Source organism: Alligator sinensis, unplaced genomic scaffold (genome assembly GCF_000455745.1).
Source record: "Alligator sinensis unplaced genomic scaffold, ASM45574v1 scaffold1296_1, whole genome shotgun sequence".
Taxonomy (NCBI): domain Eukaryota; kingdom Metazoa; phylum Chordata; order Crocodylia; family Alligatoridae; genus Alligator; species Alligator sinensis.
The window spans coordinates 326,429-348,940 of NW_005842865.1; the positions used below are offsets into that span (position 1 = coordinate 326,429).

The 22,512-nt window shown below is 46.5% G+C and overlaps 1 protein-coding gene across 1 annotated transcript in view; it reads right to left on the reverse strand.

The window, feature by feature from the left end:
* The window catches only part of MAP4 (microtubule associated protein 4), a 164,922-nt gene that overhangs the window by 48,862 nt on the left and 93,548 nt on the right, over nt 1-22,512 (reverse strand). Inside the window, 1 exon segment of the mRNA XM_014525701.2 lies at nt 20,486-22,512. This exon segment is cut by the window's right edge and continues 1,862 nt beyond it. Coding sequence (XP_014381187.2) covers nt 20,486-22,512 — 2,027 coding nt within the window.

A 22,512-nucleotide genomic window follows, 5' to 3' on the forward strand; every position in this document is an offset into this window, starting at 1 on the left:
AAATGGATAAGTGTCAGAATGACAAGAGGTTTCAAGCGTGGTTCTGTAGGCGGCTGTCCTGGGTCCAGTGCTGTTTAACGCGCTTATTAACAAACTGGATTTTGGAATAACGAGCGCTCGGATCAAGTTTGCATATGACACGAAACTGGGAAGGACCGAAAGTACCTTGGAGGGCAGGACTGGAACTCAAAAGGAGCAGGACAGATTGGAGGGCTGGACTAGAGGCAACCAGGCACAATTCACAACACAGATTGTACAGTCTAGACCCAGGGAAGCATAACCCAATGCGCAAGTAGAGAATAACTAGCTGGGTAGAAGCACTGCTGAGAATGAGCTAGAGGTTTTGGTGGAGCACAGAAACACAAATCAGCAATGGGACACAGTCAACATGCAATTTTGGGATGCGTTAACATGAGTGCTGGGCAAAAAGGGAGGTGATATCACCACTCTACTCGGTCCTGGTTAGCTATGGCTCCACATTTTAAGAAGGAGGAAAGAAGCTGGAGAGGGGGCCAGAGATGGATGACAAAAGGGATAAAAGTTTGGGAAGGTAAGCCGTAGGAGGAAAGGTTGAGAGAGATGGGTACGTTCAGCCACGAAAAAAGAAGCATAATGGGGTGGAAGGGAAACATGATAGTAGTTTTCAAACCTCTGAAAGGCTGCCATAAAGAAGAGGGACAACTGTTCTGCCTTGCTGCAGAGGGCAGGCACAAAGCAGTGGTTTGAAATTGCAGCAAAAGTAGGTTTGGAGCAGAGCTCATCTCAGGGACAACTTCCAGAACAGATTGCCCAGGGAGGTTGTGGACTCTTCTTCTCAAGAGGCTGGATAAACATCTGATAGGAGATTGGACCAGATGGCCCTTGAGGTCTCTTCCAACTCAATGATCACATGATTAGTCTTTTCTCTACACTAAATCCTCCCAATCTTTTACTCTTTCACTGGTGAAAACTTCCCCCAATTCTGCCTCTGCCGCAAGTCTATAAAATACCATCCTCTTTAACAACATTTGATAAATGAAATAAAAATAAAATTAAAATGAAATCGCAGTTCATTTTTTTTTTTTTTTTTTTTAGGTAATAGGACTGTGGTATTTTCTACTGTCTTCTAATTATGTATTCACTTCTAACATATTTAACCTCAGTACCACGATTTTACTCATTAAAAGTGTTTAATGTTGGTCTTTAAAGAACATCTGATTGGAAACTTGGCTTTCCACCTACTTATCCAAACTGCACAGGGAACCAAACTTATTTGGATGAAGACAGCTGGCAGCTGCACATTATATGTAGTAGGATACATGCATGCCAATGAAATGACCTTTGGGATGGAAGGTACTTGAAAGGCAAAAAGGAACCATGAAGTGCTTGTAGATGGTACCTATTTCAGATGTATTTTGTGACAAGTCTGATCGCCACCCATCCAGTGAGGTTTTGGATTACAAGATATAAACGTGGGGGATCAGAAAAGCTATAGTCTCTGTTTGCGCTGGTGCAACAACACAAAACAGGGACATTCTGAAACCCAAAAATAGTCCAATTATTGGAGGAAGTTCAAAGAAAAGGGGCCACAATTTGTCAGGTGGAACGCCACCGGAGGAGGAGAGATGCACGTATATAGTGACAAAGCCAACATGGCAGGGGGTAAGGAATGTGGGTGCATGTAATAAAACTGCAATAAATGTCATTATCAAGGATGTGAACACCGTGGCAGTGGAGGCTAAGAAAGGGTGGTAAGAGTTGAGCACCAAGACAAGTGATTAAATAATTTGGGGCAGGGAAGAAGTACTGCTGCTCCAGAGAGTTATTTTGTAACTTGGATCACAAAGCTTTTGATAAGTATGGTGGTGCAAGACTGCTGTTGTAGCCATGATGGTCGAGAAATTATGTCAGAGGCAAGGATTTCTTAGCACGGTATCTTTTACTGGACCAATGATGTAGTTAGGATAAAAGTCAGTCAAGCTTGTAGCATAAGTGAGTATCTCCTGTTGAGGCTGATCTCTTTTGGAGTAGGTTGGGTGAAGAAGATGGTTTCTCAGTTTTTCCCAAGTTCTCCTGAATAGCTGTGTTGCAACTATGGAGTTGTGCATGTTAGCCAGAGGGCTGTAGATGATTAGCCCCTTTGGGATGATGCTCTGGGTATCTTTGGTGCAAAGACCTTTTGGACTTAATTATAAATAAACTTGCAATACTGCCCACATCTGGGTTCAGGAGAGAAAAACTCTTTAAAGTGTCCCAGTGTATATTATATAGGAGTAAGTGGAAGCAAAAACTGCAAAGGAAAACTAACAACAGTACAAAAGTCTACCTGACCAAGGTATAATCTTCCAAAGAAAACAGGCAGAGGCAACTTTTGAATCGTTCAAAAGTAGCCTGGACAAGGCACTCCAAAATATTCGGAAGGAAAAAAATGGGTAGGTGGAAAGAATTGCAAAGACTTAAAAATAAGGACTGTAAGTTTGAACTCAGTACTGAGAGCAAGAAGAAACCAGGAGAAGACTTCCAAAGGGGGAGGAGGAATATGGCTGCGTCAGGGAACAATAAAAAGATTATTTTGGACAGACTGTCTTGTGCCAGGGGGCAGCTGCAAGGTGGGTGTGAATAGGACCAGAGAAGAGGATGCTGAAGATGATTAGGACGTGGGTGAGCAATTTAGCTGCAAGAACAGATAGGGAAAGGACAGATTTTGATTGATGTTGTACCTAAGCCAGAAGTCAAGGCGGCTTGCTTGGCTGCGCGTTGCTTCTAATTTCACAACCTCACCATTCAGAGAGGCAAAAAGCTCTTCCCAGATGCTTTGCAAGATTTGCACAAACTACCATGTTTGTCCAACTTCCTTTGCATTCCAAAAGGTCTTACTAAAATGTGGAAAGATGAAGCATTTCACTGAGTTTATGACTTATGTGTCCTACGTATAAACAGAATTAATTCCTTTCCATAGCTTAACCTCTTGCTCATAGAAGAGTAATCTCCACACTGCCACCAGGTGCCTGGATAACCAGATGGGCGAGAACGGTTGGTGTCACCGAGCACTCGGTTGGGAACGCTGGAAGGGGAGGAAGATACTTAAGCTGTCCGAATTGTCAGTGCTGTATCAGGTCGTGTGGCCTGGGGCCTACACGCTTCCTCCCCTGCGTTCCACTGGGATCCTAAAGGTCTGCTGAGAGCAAACTCCCGCGTGGCCCACCTGTGTGCCAAGTTTATTCAGCAGATATGCATGGGAGGTTGTTCTCAGTAGTTGCTCCTCAACTTTGGAGCTGCCTTCCTGCCGAGGCCTGCCAGTGCCTGGACACCTGGAAATGTTGTAAGATGCTCCCCCCACCTTCTATCCCCTCCTATTTTTTAGCAAGCAGGGTTCAGCTCTTGGGCCCTGCTTACAGAACTGATCTGCTAACAAAGTACTTTTTATTTTTATCCGTGTCATAGTTGTGACAAGTCCCAGATGCCCGTCAGCTCTTTACCTGAACTTGCATTTATAGTCAGAGAAACAAGACTTGGGCTGGAAACTTCTCTTTCCTGTTTGCTTCTCTCACTACCTCTCTCTTTTCCTGGAATAAAAGAAAAACACAAAGTACCCGTGTCTTCAAAGCTTGCAACTATCATGTTACTTTATCAGGGAAAGACCATGACTCAGGTGAACTGGAAACCAGGCACAGATTCATAGACTTATGCAACAAACTACTGAGAGACAGTGGCTTGTCAGTGGGCCTCAACCTTTTTGCCAGACGGGCAGTGCCCAGTCCATCTGCAGGCTGGATCCTGCCAGTGGGACTGATCAGATGGGCACAGCAGGGCACAGCCCGGCTGTGTGGAGAGAACCGGGGCACTCTCACCCCAGTCTAGCAGCTCAGGGAGAGGCAGCTTGGTCCAAGCTTGATCTGGCTGTGGCCCAGCCCCAAGCCTGCGTGTGTGAGGCTTGGGAATTTTGCAGTGGAGGAGGGGTGGCAATATTAATTGCCACCACCAACTTTCCTGGCCTGGGGGGAGCCCTGGGGACTCCATAGGCCACATTTGGCCCATGAGCTGGGGGTTGAGCACCCCTGGCTTAGGTCATGCAGCAGTCACCCCAGAGTTTCAGGCCCTCTCCCCATAGTCTGCTGTATATCCTCTGGCCTCTGATCAGATCTGGCTCGTGGGAGGCCCCTCCCTCCTAGCAAGCCTTTGCCTCGCCAGCCCCTGACCAGACCTTACAGCTTAGCAGAGGGGAGCCCCGAGGACACCTGGGGTTCCCTGGGTTTGCAAAGACAGGTCTGCTCTCCCCGTAGGAAGGAGCGCCTGCTGCCCCCAAATCACTCTGGTCACAAGACAAACCCCCACACAGGTTTACAGCGTAAGACAGAACCATCTAGGGAAACCGATGCTGGGTTTGGGGACGGTACGCAGGAACGAAACAGAGCTGCCTTACTGCTGCCTTCCACCTGGAGCAGCTTCCAGGGGCTCTCTCTGTTTCAAACACCCAGAGCCGACGACGATCCCCTCAGCCTTCCTGGCTGGGTGCCGCCCCCCGCCTAAGAATTTGGTGTCTCCTCTTCAGCCTAAGATTTGGGCATGTCCCCCCGACCCAGACTTCCCCATCTAATTGGTCTCTTCTCCCGTCAGGTCCCCAGAACATTCTCTGCATTTCCCTTATGATCTCCTCCAAATTCCCCCCCCCCCAGACACATATGCTCCAGGGCCGCCCATTGATACAGACCCAGCTATTATGCTCGGATGCCCTTCATCACCAGGCTAACATTGGAGTGGACCATAAATGAACTGATCATTGTTTAGGTCTCCCTGGATTACTGAAATGCATGGTTTATACCGAATACATTTCATACAAGCACATAAACGATATGTTTTTCTCATTTATTTCATTTTTGTTTTAAGCCTCCCTGAACCTTTTTCTGGGGAAAGGCGCGCGTGGCATCAAAATCAGATCAATTGATAAATAAAACAATCCAGATGTGCAACCATCAGGTATGAAAATTCTGTTTTTGAAATAATAAATTTAAGCCAACAATTTTTACCTGGGTGAATAGGAAATTGGGTACCAAAACGTGGATATAGGCACCTACGTAGAAGTGATCTAAATGTCAGGGTGGTGCACACCGAATAGCTTCGCCGACCGGAGTGATATCATAGACACTCAGCCTCTCTGAAAAAGGAGTCCACTTGAAGTTAAGAGACTATATGGCTTTTGAAGACTACCTTTACACACCTGTGGTTGGGAGCGGTTGCCCCTTCAGCTCATTCAGTAGGATTTCATGGCTCAATCGCACCCTAATTTCCCACTTGCCACTGGGCTTTTTAGTTCTTGGATATAATCTATTAGTAGCTACTGTCATTTAGCAAACTAGACTTCAGGTGCAGAACAGACTTCAATCACCCACGCCACTACAAATATCCCACAACCAAAGAGGTGTGTGCAAACATGATCTTGGTGGCTGAACATTTTCTCTTTTCTTGATTCTGCCCCAGGGCTGATAAACATTTGAGATATAGCAGTTGAGATGATGCTTTAGGCTGCTATAAAGTGTGGGGTCAGTAATGTTGGTTTCAAGAGCAAAATTCAGAGCAAATAACTTAGCAGCACCAATACTATTTTCACATAAAAAGAGCTGAGTTTCTAGCTGTCCAGTTCAAATACAGCTCATAACTCTGTTCCCGTCTGATGGCTCTTTGTTGGCCTCTGCGAAACAAGCAGACGTCTCTATTCAGACCCTAACGACCAGACATCTGCAATACAGGACACCACCGCTGGCGCTACCCAGTTCTCCGGGCTGGGAAGCACAACTGAAAACCCAAAGACAGACCGAGACTAAAGCAAATGAATTCTCATCTCTCCTCCCTCATCCACCCCAGGGTTGAAGCATATGAGCATTTCTGAGTGGGAAAGCCTATACCAATGCTGCACTCAATGTTTTCTCTGTGGATAGATGGCTTCAAATCTCAGGATCTCAACCATGTACCCATCACTAGTGCTAAAAAGCTCAGATAAGAAGAATGAAAATAAAGAAAAGTCCCTAAAGAAATTTAAAAGGAAAGAAAAAAGTAAAATATGAACTATGATGCATCAGCAGAAATATCTGTAACAAGACAGTTTTCTGGGTTGTTGCAGTAACTCTTTAAAACATCTGAGAATGAAATCTAGGGCAGGTTAACACTATGGATTAATCTAATCGGCCATTGGGTGTCTCTAACACTTCAAAAAATGGAGGTAGACGATACTGAAGAGGATGGGTAAAATGCCATAAAACCTTGTTCTCCACAGATCATCATTCAGTTATGAATGATTGCTGTAGGGATTTCAGCACAATGCCATACAGGATTTAATGGTAATTAGGTATCCTTTCTACTAGGAGCATATCTATTCTCTTGTTCTTGTGTTATTTCCTCCTCACAGGAAGAACTATGTATAATTTAGTTGTAAATTCAAAATTTCCATTTCTCACCCATCCCAATCACTTTGATGCTTCATTCAACGGTGAGGCGACTACCAAGCAGCCGTTGGATTAAACATGAACAAGCAAGCCTTTATCCTTTATTCTCGCCGTCTCCCGTCTCAGGGATGAGGTTCCTCACAAACACAGCAGGGATCAAAATATCAATGTCAGGGGGAAAAGGAGCTGCACCAAGAACAGAGCAAATCAAACTGACCCCGAGAGGGACCACCCCCTGCCCCCCCCCATTAACTGCACTTGTTAAATCCTAGCAGACTGACCTCATGCATCATGCTGCTGTCTGAACAACGGGACACTAAGGAATAAAACAAGCTCTTATTGACACTTCGCGGTGGGGAAAGGCACTATTGTGACCAAGGCTGTTAGCATTTACAAACACTTGCGGAGAGGAAATCCTATTTTGGATGGTGACACAAAACTCCCAGGAAGAGACCGACTGTGTAAAGCATCGCATTTCTCTGTTCAGACAAAGTCTGTTAGTTTTGCTGGTTGCTCTGGGCAGAAATGCCCCCGCCCCGCTACAAGGGTGCCAAAACCTAAACCCAAAGCACAATTAAGACTGACGACACGCTCCATGCCAGGCAAGGAAGGCCTGCCAGCCTCCAGAGAAGCGTGGCAGGCATAGGGTTAACCCTAAAGACAGACCCAAGAACAAAAACCTTTTCTTCGAGACAAACTAGCCGGAGCTTCTTTAAATCCAGCCTTCCTCTTTAAGCCTACAAGCAATCCGCGGTCCCACAGCCCCCGCCATCACTAACCGAGCGGCTGCTGCGAGTTTATTTTCTCCCTTACATCCAAATTTACCCTCTCTCATATCTATTCGAACCTAAGCCGCTGTCAGTCTCCGGAGGTTTGCAGAGCCGCCCACCCTCCTGCTCGCAATCTGTCAAGTCGGTTAGTTCCTTCCCAGCTCCTGTCTGCCCGCTCCCGGGAAAGGTAAAATTTAGCAACATACCATCACGTGGTAGGTCTCCTCGCTGGGAAGATGGAGCGCGCTGCACATCGCTGACCTCAATTTCTTTTCTTTCCAGTACGGCGGCTTTGCTGGGCTCCATCTCGCTGCCTCCGCTTCTTGGAGAGTTGAGCCTGGCCGCTTCATCGGGGAGATTTCTCTTGTCCCTTTTCGTGGCTTCCTCCTCCTCCCTCCCTTTGTCGTGGCCGCCGATTTCAGGGATTTGCTCCAGTTTGCTGAGATACAACCCTGGGCTGCCCAGCTCCTTCTTGCCCAAGCCGCCACTGCTGCTGCTGTTCCGCTCCTCTCTCTTCTTGGCAGCTGGCTCCTGTGTGGCCAGGGAGGGATGCTCCCGCACGACCAGGCTGGGCAGCTCTGCATTGTTCTGCTCAGCACCCTGGCTGCCAGATGTTTGCTCTTCTGATACGGTCATTGACCTTTTCATTGGAGCGCTGGGCTTCCTCGGCGCAGGGCTTGGGCTCTGGGTCAGGCTACTACTAGGAGAAAGCAGGCCAGTAGCGAGGTCCTCTCGAACTAGCGGCTCGGGGTATTTATCTGCCAGGTTAAGGGTTAGGGGCACGGACAGGTGGGAGCACTCCGACATGGCACGCCTCATCGCCTTCCTTTGATGAGTGGCTCTGGTCATGAAAATGCCGCCCTCTGTACTGCTCAGCTTCTCTTCCACCTCTTCCTCCATTTCACCGATACTATTGAAGTAGGCACTCTTGGAGTCGTCCTGGGCAAGCTCTATTGTCGTGGTTGGAGGCTCTGGCTTCGGAGCTGTGGGGGAAGAAGGAAATTCGCTCTGGACATAGTTATCGTTAACGACCCCTATTACACAATAGCTGGGGGCTCCCTCTTTTTTCACGCTCGCTTCTTTAGAGCCCGAATGGTTCGGCAGGACGGGGTTGAAATTTGGATTCCACACGCTGATCTCCCGCTCCTTCAGGGATTTGCCAGGCTCGCTCTCGGACACGGACAGGTTGGGCAGGCTTCGCTCTGGCTGGCACTTGGTCTCCATGCCGCTCTTACCTGCTGCTTTCTCCTGATCAGTGATGGCTTCATTTTTACCCAGCCCAGCGCACGGTTTCTCAGCTCCTCCTTTCCCCAAATGGGAGTCTGTGGTTTTGGGGTTTCCCAAGTTACCCTCTGCAGAAGGAAATGGGTCGGAAATCAAAGACCAGCTTTCAAGGTGACCTGGAGCTGCTGGGTACGTTTTGCCCTGCACTTCAATTTCTCTTTTGTCTTTCTGAGCAATTTTCAGTTCTTTGTCTAGTTTTCCTTCAAAGAAGCAGAGCTTATCCTCATCCGTGAAGCCAGCATTTTTAACGAGCCCATCTTTAATCTGTCCCCCCGAGTTCACATTCAGACCAATCTCATTAAGCTTGCCCTCAGTCCTCTGCCATTCAAATTCAGTTTTTCCAAAGCCTTTCTGGGTTTCCATGCAGCGGTAGCTTTCAGAAAAGCTATCTGTGTTCTTGGCTTTGCACAACTGGCTGTATTCGGAGAGAGACGCCGGCTGCTTGTTTGAGAGAGACATCTCCGACTGCTTCTCTTTCTCCCGTAGCTGTAACACCACCTACAAGCAAGCGGAGCTTGCAGGCTGCCGGAGCCTGTGACGACACACCATGCCCCCTGTATTCATGATAAAACTCATTCTTCCCCATCCCCCTCCTGCCTAAAGCACTCATTTACTGAACTCAACCACTAGTCCAAACAAAACGCACCAGTTTGGATTCTAAAAATCTATTTTTTCCCCCTTTCCTAAACACACCATGGACATTTATCTTGCAAATGTAATTTTTAATTTTTTCCCCCTGTGGAGTTATTCTGATGTGCTTCTAATAACTTCACCAAAACAGATTCTTCTGTGAACAATGCACCTAGTATAATTATACAGGTTCTGCTGCCCATGTTTTACGGTTATGGAGAGCCTGCGTTGCTTTTTTCCCTTCCAAAGAGCATTGTGACAGACTGTTCTTTAACAGGCAACATGGATTTTTTAAAAATACAAACAGAGGAGAACCATTCCCGAGGCTTGCTGGAAAATCCGCTCGGTATCATTTCCCCCCAAAAAACCCAAAAGGAAATATTTGCCTACCAAAGGCAGAGTTTTGCCATCAGAGGAAAGCATTTGATACATACTTCCGGTATCAGCAGAGATCACAAAAGATGCCACTATGGAGAGTCATTCATTCAAGAAACAGTGTCGATCACACGAGTTTAATCCTGAGCAAAGCTCAAGACAGAACTGAATGGGATGGGTCTGGAGTGGGCTCGTGGCTCTCAATGCAATGACTTCTGGCAGTTGTCAAAAGCAGTTTATTTTTCACTCACTACAGGAAATGTTTCCAGTATAAATATTTTACTCTCAGAATTGCACACCGCGCAGATCTGTAAGACAAGCCCCCTGAAGTGTAATAAGTGTATAATGCAGCTCTCTCAACATTTCTCTTTCAAACAGTTCTGTGGCAAGGCGTTTCTGGCTCCTACTCAGAGCGAAGATATCATCTTCCTCTGAAAAGAAAAAAATCCTGCCTTTTTCTCTTCGAACTGTCAAGATCATTCAAGGCTTGCACTTTTGGAAAAGGTTGGAGATGGTGCTGTCCACTGAAGCCACTGATTTGCAATGGCTCAAGTTATCCTCTGAGCTACGAATCAGTCTGCTGGGCGCAGGAGCAGTCAGCAATGGGAGGCGAGCGGGGAGGACAGCAAGACTTGATGGAGAACCAACTGCGTGTAAAGGTACAAGGCCAATTAACTGCAGATAGAAAAGACAGCTGGCAAAGGGAAGCTGGACTGATCCAGATTCCTCCACCCACCCGCCAAGTCCTTCAGCGGGCATCATGAGCTCCTTCCAGATACGAGTAGAAGAAATGACAGATGCCCCCGAACGAAGGCTTCCAAACTCCGACATGGTCAAATCAGCGAGCGAGGAGCAGAGTTGTCCAGAGTCCGCTCAATCTGTTACTAGCCCGGGATCCTACAGAGCTTTGGTCTCGAGGCATTTCGGCCTTCAAATTCCTCTCAGCTATCCTCATAAGAGAGCCAGGTTTGATTCCCAGCACCTCCCTCCCCACCTTACCCAAGGCAGAGATGCTCCACCCCAGAAATTCAGTGGGACAGATGCATGCTCGCTCTGACAGCAGATAAACACCCCTTTGGACCATTTATATCACTCTGCCAAACTTTAATTAAACTTGGGTATTAAGGACAGGCCAAATTACCACTTTTAATACTTTACAGGTTTAATTAAAGGAACGTCCAATTCCAACCAGTTATATTTAATTACACGTGATCGACTCCCCAGCAAAACCTGGAGACTCGCTGAAAGTTTTAAAGATTACCTCTACCCCTTGGTCCATTCACTCACCGTTACTGGGAGTGACGAGGACCCCGACTGGCAACGAGTTCTGGAATTGCCTTCTCTCTGAGCCACGGCCACGCTGGGGAAAATGATCATCAGAGACCATTCAAAAGCACCGGTCCAGGAGGAATTTCTTCCTCCTTGCTAGCCAGCAGTAAGGAAGAATTGCTGCTTCAGTTTAATTGGGTAGAGATTTATTTTTAGACCTCAAGCAGCAAAACTGGAGCTACATTACAACCCCTGAATTCAACCTGCTCCAGACAGATGCTGTGATCCCTGCATTTATCTACTTGCATTTGAATTCGGGATTTGAAATGTTCCTATATTTTAAAAACAATGAGTAAGGTACTGTAAATTATACCCATCCATCATGACACCCTCCAATTAACCAAAATACTTCCACCCACCAGCCCCACTCTTCTCAAAAGAGCTAGGCATTTTTAAAAATATTTAATATTCATAGACATCTTGCTACATCGACATCCACATTTGTGTTTTCTCGCATAACTAATGCAGGACTAGAGCATCGATGTGCTAGCCAAAGTGTTTATAACTGCTCTGCTGAAGTGCCTGACTTGTCACAAGATTTCAGACTTTTAAAGTCATTTTATTCCCATCACCTACACTGCTCCCCTTTCACTTCTGTTTATTCAGAAAAGGATTTTAGCAGCTCATCTCAACCTATCAGTAGGGACCTACTCATATCGCAATTGTGCAGAAAATCGCAAAATCGGGTGATCTCTGCAAAATCCGTGCAGAAAAAAAAACTCATTAAAAATAAAGTGCTGGCTCCTCCATGGGATCCACCAGTCCTCCCGGCCCGCTACGGGGAAGGGCAGAGGGAGGCTGCTGGTGCAAGGCAGGCAGGCTAGATGGCTACTGCTCTGCCCCTTGCTACTGATTGGCTGAGGGTTGCCTGTCACGTGGCCCTGCCCATCTCCACCAATCAGCAGCGAGGGACAGGGCCACGTGATGGGCAGCCCAAAGCCAATCAGCAGCAAGGGGTGGGGCCATGATAAGCCCTTGAAAATGGCAGCCAGACCCACGACCTGCCCATATCGCCCAGCTGCCTCCTCCGGCTGGGCAGACCCCGACTTATCGGTGATCGGGTCATGTTCTCCACCAGTCGAAAGCCGGCTGTTAACCTTTTCTAATGGTCAGAGCACTGGTTTCAAGTTCCAGCAAGTCGTGAAGAGAATCGTTGGTTAAATCGGGTGGAAAACAAAGCAAGAAAGATAAATTTAGGTAGCAGGATCCGACTTCGCAGTCACTTGGGGTAGAGAGGAATGCTTGGTGCCATTGGGAAGCAGACCAATTCCCATCATTCTTACAGGAGAAAATACTCTGGAAGAGATCTCGTGCAGCAGCCCTGAACCGGGGTGCTACGAGAGCCTTTCAAGGGTGCCGCGGGGCAGGCAGACTCCTGCTGGCATCAGGGTTATCTGATAAACTTAAAGCAGGCAAGAGTGCTTAATCCTGACAAGCCCTCCTCATCCCACCTTGTATGCTCCTCCCAGAAACAGAGGCGCACGGGACAGCTCCTCCTGGCCTTGGCAGAGACACCATTGCAGCTGAGAACCGCCGAGGCAGCACAACAGTGACTCTCAACGGGGGATGACACCAACTTAAACTTAGGGAGGATTGAAAACCATTGCTCTAGTGGTTTGCAATACATCACACCCACGAATTGTCACCGGATTACACCGCACTGCTTTTTTGTTATGGGTCCAAAATTAAACATCAAGTCCCAGACCTTGAAGCAATGTAAAGCAGGTAAATGAAGGCACGGTCTTCCCCCCTCATGTTCCCACCCTCTAGGATCTTGTGAGCTTCACACCACTCTCAGAAAGAGAGACATCAAAACACGCTCGAGACAGTCCAAAAACTGTTTTGCCCCAAGGCTGAATCGCTCCGGCCTAACGAGTACATTATAAAAACTTCACAGAGCAGAATGCAGGTGACCGGCTCATGAATGGATGTTTTCATTCCTTTCCAACCGAGATGGACGCCGTGCAGCATACTTAATGCTACTCGAGAAGTTACGTTCAAGCAGCTACTGGCAGCAATACCGAGTCGTGCAGTGCCCTACCATGCAAAATTAAGAGCCAAAAGCCAGAGTTTTTGCTTTGATCTTCTCCTTTTAAGTTTTAGGTTTTTTGTACGTTGGTTGATAAGCGCGATTTATTATTTGGATCCCAGCAGAAAATCCCCATTATCCCAGGAAGTGTCAGCTGTCAATCAGGATTTAATAATCTTATACAGCAGCTACTATTCTGAAAGGACAACATCAAAACAGAAGGATCCCAACTGCTTCAGCACACGCTGTGCAAACCCTGGGAGGACGACCTGCCGCGGTCACCAACAGCTCGCTGTCCCAGAACAGGCGAGCGATCTACTCTGCTGTTCCTTCTCCCGTGAAGCCCCTTGGTAGCTTAATTCAACACACGCCTGTCCCCGTTTAAACACACACAGTCCTTTCCCTCTGATTTCCATGTGTATTTACAACCCCCTGAAGCCAATCCAACCTGCTAATCACCATCATTCTCTTCCAAACACATTTTTCCTGAGCATTTCTTGATGCATCCCTTTTCAGGATAAAAAAAGTGCATTTCTTCCTGCCACACCTAGGCCAGAAATCATGGTCTAATGACTAAGGCAGAAGATGGGAGTCTTGAGACTTAAATTGTGTTCCCAGATCTGCCACTGGTTTCTTTGTGGCCTTAAATATTAAAAAAAAAAAAAAAAAAAAAAAAATATCAGGTGTCGCACCGGCAGAAGAAAACATGCCATTCTGCAATGAATGGCCAAGCAGGAAAGGGTAAGTGGATAAAATCCCAAGCCTCCCTGCTTATTCATGGATCCCTCCGTTCTGTCTCAAGACAGACATAGGAATTTCTGGAGGTCTGAATTCTGCATTTCACAATCCCCATCACTCCCCATGGCTTTCCTGTTATGTGCGTCAGACAAAAGCAGTGAGATACTTGTGAGCTGCAGCCAGTCAGACTTCGGTGATGCTTCAAGGCACAGAGAGGGTTTACTGCCCAAGCCCTCTCCCCCTTCCAACAGGGAGCATATCTCCTTAGGGAGATGGCAACTGGCTTGTATTTAGTCTACAGACTTGATCCAGCATAAAATGACAAGAGCAATTCTATTGACGAGGCTGGCAAAAAAAACCCAAAAAACCCAGTGAGCCCTGTGTACTAAAATACATTTCCTTATGACATTAGAAAACCCAAACAGATGTACAGACATCAGCACCTTCAGCTGCTTAAAGATGTTTTGAGGTTTCTGTCGTCTCTCTGAATTTAAAGGACAATTTTCCAGAGAAGATGGACCTTTCAGTTCAAGAAACTGCAAGGAATTGCTGTTCATTTTACTAGGACTTTTCGGACAGGTGTACAAGATGGTTACCGAGGCTCTTATAGTGTCAATACCACAGCAGACCAAGGTCACGATAGATCAATACATCACGAGCTAAAGCCCAACATGCAAGCTTCCATCCTCAGCAGATGAATCAGCCTGGTGTTTCTATTTCTGTTTCGTTCCTGAAGCTATTACTTATCCCGTTTAATGCTTTTTTTTTTTTTTTAAATCTAACACGATTGTTTCTATGCAGTCCTTTGCACTGGTTACCAAGGCAACATCACTCTCCAGGATGATGAACAGCTCCTCACCAGCTTGTCCAAGTGACACGATCGTTAATTAAGTGGTATTACCAATAACAGTCAATGATCGGTTTATCAGATCCATCAAGGGTATACCCCCTTCATAATAAAAGCCAAGCCCGTAAAACTGCAATTTGGATAATCACTCAAGTGGAGGCTCATACAGACACATACCTCCTGCTGTTCAAGCAACCATTCATCGCATATAAAACAAACTCATTAAAACACTGCCGCGTGGTATCTGCAGCCTGAACCCGCACGCCTCGTTTCTTCCCACACTTTGCAAGAGGTCAAGAAGTAGACATGAACTTTCAGTAATCAAACTAGTATTGCTTTAAAGCAAAGCCGTAACGTTTAGCAGGTGCCTGGGAAAATACAGTCTGCTGCTACCCATCTGAGGCAGGGAATTTATCAAGTCTGACTCACTTTAGAGTCTGTAGGAAAAATATTTAAAAATCCCCAAGAGGAGCAAAAACAAAGCGTCTCCTTTCTTAATTCCAATACAAAACAGCTTTCATGAAAAAGCGTCCCTACAGCTTTTTGTAACCGAAACACTGCAACACGGGGCTAGTGAGCAAGAGCCTGAGCTGAGAAGTAGGATGGAAACCAAACAGCTTCTTTCTCACTGTTTGGACTGGGCGTCGTACAGGCGAGCAGATAAAGCTAATAGGAAAAGAAATATTGTAAAGTTTTGTTCTACTGGTATTCACCACCCACTGATCCGCTGTCATTTTGGCCCACTCTGGAAAAAAAAAAAAAGCATGGGCCAGACGGCTGTTGAAGGGGTGCAAAGCAAAACTAAAATGTGAAGTTGCAAGATGAATATCCTGAGACTCCAGCTTTTGCTTTACCTCGAGATGTGCATTCCTGAATAGCCTGGGTCAGATATAAGAAGAGCCATTATGGGTACAAGAGAAAGCCAGATGGTTTGCACACAAATGAACATCCTCTTACCAACCCTGAGAGCTACAACCCCCCCTCCCCACCACACAGGAGATGCAGAAGTATTTGGGTTGGCAAACAAGAACGAAGTTTAGAGGAATTACAAACCTGAAGAGATTTGCCTGCACCAGCATTAAGAGGACATCAAGTACCCCGCTATTTTCTGGAGGCAGAAATCACCTAAAAAGCTTTTGCAACTAAACGACTATTTTTTTTAAATTAAAGAACAAGACTTGCTCTAAATAAGACATGAGCTTCTTGTCTCAATGGGACTGAGTACAAACCCACAAGCGTGCAGATATAGGGGCAGAGAGAAGATGACAAAGGCTCTTGATGTTTGGTAGATACACACAGCAGAGAGTTTCTCTTCTATAATGCAACACTTGCCTTGTGTTACTCTGTGCAACTCACTGCCACCAGATACGGAGGCCAAAAGATTGAACAAACATGTGCAACCATTTTATTAGCAAGAACATCTCCAGCTCTCCGAGACATGCTAATGAACGAGAAGCCACCACTCTTCAGGATAAGCTAACCTCTAATTGCTCCTTGGTTTGAAGAAATGCCTTCGAGTCACGGGTGAAGCACACCTGTCCAAGCCAGGGGCTCCAACACATTCCCACGGGGTGCCGTCACAGGTACAGACACATGAATTCGAGTCTTGCTCCAGACTCATGCCAAAGGCTGCCCATTTAATCACCCCAGCTATAAAGGAGTACCCAATCGTTCTAGCCGGAGAAACAAAGGCACCTGAAGGCGAGGCTGGCCATGCTCCATCCCTTGCGCTGCTGCTGGCTACACAATCTGGCCTGCCTCACCCACCCCAATGAGCCACCTACGCTCAAGGCAGACCTCTGACTTTTTCTTGAACTCTTTAATCAAATTTCTGATGCCGGCTAATTCTGCAGATCAGCTGCTGGTCAGAACACAACATTAGTCTGACACCGTATGGCACGACTAAAGCCACTAACAAAACGCAAGCATGCATTTTATTATGAAGCATTTGGGCACAGAGTTCTTGTGCTCGAGGTCCTGAGGCGGCAGTAATTTCAGTTACATCGCCAGGTGTAATTATGCCTTTATATGGTCCCAAAACCCGTTGTGCTCCGTGCCTCACCAGGCTGATATCAACTATAACCCGTTATAAGCTCAGAGTAAGTCACAGCAGAGTTATAAACCATTAAAAAGTGCATGTGAGGGGAGTTATAATGGAAATGCTAACAGACTTAAGAGCATGAATGGCACCACTATAATTCAGCGCTGCCAGGAAAAGAAAACATTCAACAAAAGGGCATCATTGTGGCTACTGAACAGAAGCAAACATTGTAATTAAATAGGGGTGGCTCTTTTGGCTGCCGAACATATTTTATTTACATAGGAGGGATATAAAACTGTCAGATTAAAAAATGGGCATTATGTTACGCACCAAGAGATTATGCCAATGATGGGTATTGGTGAGCGCTGTGAAGACAGCTGGCTGTCATCAGCTAAAGGAATGGGTACTGGAAGGACTCCAGCGGAGGGCAGCGAAAGGAACGGGACGAAAGCTTCCAAAAAGAGAAGGATGCTTAGGAAGAGACCAGCCCTTCAAATCCCTGTCATTTTCTGAAGCTTAATAATCAGTGTTACCCACCTGGTGTGCAATAAGTGGCTCAGTTTCAAGCTAGCACTGAGACAACCCAGTCAAGAATGGGGTACCATTATAATAGATGCTGCAAAAACGGTGGGGAAAGCCCTGGTCCCAAGCTGACACAATGCAAGTGTGGGAGGCCAAGCTGCAGGTGGACATGATCAAACACACAAGGGCTAAGAAAGACCGTTCAGAATATATTGTTTCTTAAGCCAGAGGATGGAGGTCAGCTTTTTTCTAGGAAGCCTGGAGTGGACACAGATACCAGCAGAGCATAAAAGCTAAGCAAGAGAAGGGAAAGGGAAAGGAATACTGTCTGGAAGTCCTGGGGCAGAATGGCTCAATAGTGGGAGAATAAAAAAAACTTAGTCCAAATGATACTGCTGCCATCATTACTATTAAGTCAACTGCACTACTATCAGTAGCAGTATTCGCCTGGAAATACCTACATGATTGAATTCCTTACATATCATCTACTACTACCAGTAACTCCAGGCAGGAAGAAGCAGAAAGGTTGCTCTAAAATCCTGCTGGGAAAATAGCATTTCTTGTCTAATAAACATGGATCATCAGCTTGGCAGGGTTGGGGGATGAAGTCCACTGCTCAGCAGTATTAAAGATGCAAACCAGGTTGGGGTATGAAGTTAACTGCTCAGCAGTATTAAAGATGCAAACCAGGTTTCCAGAGTAACCTGGCTTTTTCTATTAGCGGCAGTAACAAGGAGCTGATGCACAAGGAGCAGAATTCACATTGCACAGGCAGCCGCGGATCTGACATTTCCCAAACCCCAACAGTGCAAATTTGCAATCTAAAGCACAGGGTTTTGCATATAATCCATGTGAAATGCAACCGAGGACATTACAGAGCTGCAGCTGCCACACTGTCCAAGACATATACTGTATGAAAACCTCTTGTGGGCAGGCATGAAGATTCATCCTGTGTTTCATAAAGCCACAGCACTCCCTAAACATTTCCATGTAATCTAGAGGGAGCCATCCCAGTGTACTGAAGTATATACAAAAGTAATAACCCACAAAAAACAGGCGCTTTAAATTTCAGTTCAGCAGAGCTTCTTCCGCTGAACCCAGATTTGCTATTCTGAGAAGGAACATGAATGGATAACAAGCAGGAAGAACAAGAGATGCAACGTGGACAGTAGACATCTGATCCAACGTTAAAAAAAATGCAGCTATATATGACAACGCACAGGGATCGTTAAATGTCCTTCAGGTCATTCTAAGCCATTCAAAACCTTACTTTTGAGATCTCTATCACTCAGGAACACCTGAAAATAGCTTCTTTTTTTTTTTTTAACCCCAAAAGTTACAGTTGAGGAAAACCACTCTATATAGCTAGGTTGGCAATACTTATGACGCTTCTGCAGCATCTTTTTTTCAAAGATTTGACAGTACACAATTAAATGCTACAGGAAGTAGAGTACAGGAGCTAGGCTCACGGCTTATGGTCAGAGCATCAACTCCTACACTAATGGGCAAACAAGAGCACTCGCTGTATGCCATTTCCAAACTCAGACCCCTCATCTCATTGATAAATGTTTTTAACATGCATGGTTTGGATCCGATTGCTTGCCACCCTGCCATCCATCCTAAGCTGATTTTGCACAAAATCATTTCTTTAAACTATGGAAAGACCTACTTTTTGTAGGAATTCGTTAAATGGTTATTTCATTCGTAGTTGGAGGGTGCAGATGGAAAGAGCAAGACAAACACCTGGACAAGCGCCAGCCCAAGGAGCCTGCCTCTCTGTCCCTACGCTGTTCCGCACTTTATTGAAAGCGCCATTGTCACGCAGCCGGATGCTGTGCAGTCGCCATCAGACTGCCTACAGCCATGCCAAAGGCCAGATCTGTCCCTCAAGCCTTCCTTGCCAATCCTGTACCCGACAGCCTGTGCATTCAAACTGGGGTGAGGAAAGTGTCAACAAACACTTCCAAAATAATCTCAGTTGTTCACAGCTTCTCGAAAAGGGAACTGCAAATCTCCCAAGTGTTGCTTGGTGTAGTCAAGAACGAGGGCAAACGTGATTAATTAAAACCCTGTTACCGTATATAGTACCATCTTGACAATACAACCTGCACATCAGTCTTCACATGAAAGATTCGGCATTGTGCTGGGAGCCCTTTGATGCACTGCACAGTTTACAGCAAGATTAAACTTGTGCAACATCTTCAGGAAGTTTCTTTTTTGCTGTAATCCCATAGCTTTAAAATTGGCCCTTTCTGTATCGCTCTTTGCAAAGGGAAAGAAAGCAATTCTAGCAGATCACAGTAAGTGGGTTTGTTTGGTTTTTAAAGATGCTGCCTAGAGCATTTTCTCTCCTTTTGTACCATCATGCACCAAAGAACAATATTCGAAGGGCACAAGTTCATGCACAGCACACCACTTTACCAAAATAGAACCACTTGGGGTTACGAAACACTCATTAAAGTTACAAAACCTCTCCAAACCCCGACCCGAATGGGAAAGCTGACTTCAGCTACACATCCGTTTCGTTAGTGACTGCGTCATGCAAGCTGACAAGGTGGCAATCTACGGAAGGAGAAACGGGGAGTTTTCAAGCCTAAGGACAAGGCAAAAATCAGAAGGACAAGGCAAGGGTGAGCTTTGCCAGGTTACCTCATTAGATTGCAATCGGCCGATAAGAAGAGACACCTCATTTCTAAGGGGGTCTGTAGTTGTCAGAAGCCCCCGGGGGTTGTTTTGCTTCCTCTTTTTAAATATATATCTGCATGTACACACAGCAAGTAACAGAAGTCTGGACATCAGCCCCATATCAACCCTAGACCTACAGGGCGAGAACCGTGAAAAGCTCTACTAATCCTCCCCAAAGTGCTTTGAGACCTGAGAAGTCTTAAAAATTGCATCAATGTGATTACTGTTTTACTCAAGCTGGTAGAGTCAAGTTAGTGTCTCAAGTTATCAGCAAAAACCACAATGAAATACAGATTTCTCCACCTACCAAAGATCGGTAGGAATGTTTCCCGCTGTCGAAACAGGCAGTTCTCTGCTCCCCAATGGTGTTCCAGGTGGTTCACCTGAAAACCTTTTCCCCCTCAACCAAACAGTCTGTGTCAGGTCCAAGACAGAACAGAGTCCTGCATCTTGGCCAAGTGTCACTTACAGCCCTCGGTCTGGAGAAACGTAAATGTCATGGGACAGTCAAAGTACAGTTTAATTTGTAGAGTTACAACACACACGAGTAAGGTTAACTTGGACTGCCGCACAAAGAAACGGAGCACTGGAATTTAAACCAATACTGTCGATTCTTCGAACTCTGGGAATTAGCACCGTGAGACAGGCAAGCAGAACTAACAGCCTTTTAAGATCAGCCAAAAACAGTCATGCCATGTTTATTTGTGCCACGAAGGATTAACAGTTATGTACTCATGCCAACGCACTGACAAGTAGCAAGGTCTTGCACGCAAGCTGTCTGCGTTACTGCTGCTAGCTCAAATCACAAGCACACACCTCGTTCGTGCCGTTGCCGGTTCATACCATTGCTTTTCAGCTGCCTTTGCTTCTCTCGGTCTTGGACAGCAGGCCTGGGCGGTGGAGCTGGAAGTCCCCTCGATTTTGTGGGTCTCATGTAGCCTTTAATCTGTTCTGCAGCTTTGACTTTCTCTTCTTTCTTTTTCTCTTTCACCACTTTTTGTCCAGATCCAGCTACTTTTTTCTGCATCAAGTCTGCTTGCTTATCCTTTTCAGGCTTCAAGGCTCGGACGTCCTTCAGGCCAGCTTCCAACTCAGCAGCACCATCCTCCCGGGAGGGTTCACAATGGCCCTTCACTGCATCAACAGGACTGACGTCTTCTGTCGGGGCACCTCTCCCAGCTGCATCGGCTACCTCTGCCTCGTTTCCTGACCCATGCGAGCTCTCGGGGAGGCTTGGTTCACTCAGCCCGGTTCCTTCAGCTTTGTTCTCTACCAAGGCTGCAGCTAAAACTTGGAGCGCAACCGCTTCTGCTTTGTTTTCCCACAGCATCGGACGCTCGGGAGCCACAGACCCAACACCCTTCTCAACTACAAAGCCAGTCTCTCCCGCTTTGTCCGTCACTTTGGCACCTGGAAGAACCGTTTCATTTTTTGGGTCTGCCTCCTGCACTACATGCTCCAAGGAAGTGCGCTCACTTTGCCTTTTGTCCGCGAAACCTATTTCTTTGTCATCCTTCTCTGCCAACGTGGGAACATGCACATCATCCCTTCCTACCTTAGCGTCCCGTATACCTCTACAATCCGGGGAAGGCTGTTTCCCCGTCAGCTTATCCTCAGCGGCAGTTTCTTTGGCTTTGTCACCCTCCATGCCTGAACTGGAAGCCTCTATTCCAGCCCCTCTGCTTTCCAGTTTGACAGGATGCTCATATGGTTTCTGCTTATGTTTCCCCTTTTTATCCCTGGTCCTGGACTCTCTGCCAGCGTCCTCCAAGGCTACTTCAGGGAGAGGGAGCACCTGGACTCTTCCATCCTTTGCTGGGTGCTCTGGCAAGGTACTTTCAAGCCCTTGATTTTGATCAGAACAAACTTTGCTGGTTTGGCCAAAGCCAGCTGCTCCAGCCTGCGCGAACGGTGCGAACAAGTCCACTTTATGATCCCAAAGCATCCGATGCCCAGGTGGAAAGTTTCTGATATTTCTGTTTTCATCTACAAACCCCATTTCCTCCATGCTATACTCCAGCTCTGCGACCAAGGGAGGCTGCACTTGTCTCTTGTCCGTCTTAGTCTCCACAACTGGCCAGTCTGAGACATTTTTAACCTTTTTGTTTTTTCCCTCACTCCCCCTCTTCTTAGGTTTATCAAGCACCAGTCCTGGACTGGGATCTGCCACGGCTGGATACTCGAAAAGAGTAAATCCTACTCCCTTCTTCTTTTCCGGGCAAGTGCCTCCTGTCATTTTGTCACCTGTCTCTGCACCACTGTCAGGAAGCCTGGCTGCACCTGCCCTAGGCTGCAAAAAGAACGGCTGCTCTAAACCAACCTCAGCTTTTCCACTTTTCCCCTTACCATCTAATTCGTTTTTTTCTGCTTCCAGCGGCATAATGGGAGCTTGAACTTTAGCCGTATCAGTTAAATCCTCCAGCAGACTCTCTAAAGCAGCAAAATCAACCTCCTTACCAGCAGCACAGGGTCCTTTTGTTTCATCTACCTTCTCTGCCATCCCGGGACTTTTGCCTTGGTCCATCTTTGCCTCCTGAGCAGCATGAGGCTCAGGCCTGCTCTCAACTTTTTTGCTTTTTACACCAACAGCCTTTTTCTTAGGTTTTTCGGTCATCGCTTCTGGAACGGGAGCGTGCACCTTAGCTATATCTGTCCTATCCTCCACGAGGGGCTCTAACATAGCAAAATCAAGCTCCTTGCCCTTCTCTATGGGAAGAGGTTCTTTACTTTTGATGACCAGCTCTGGCTTTGCTGTGTCCATTTTAGGATCTGAGGGACCCAAGTTCTCACATAAGCTTTTGCCATCACTACCTTGGATTTTAGGTTTTTCCTGCACCGGTTCA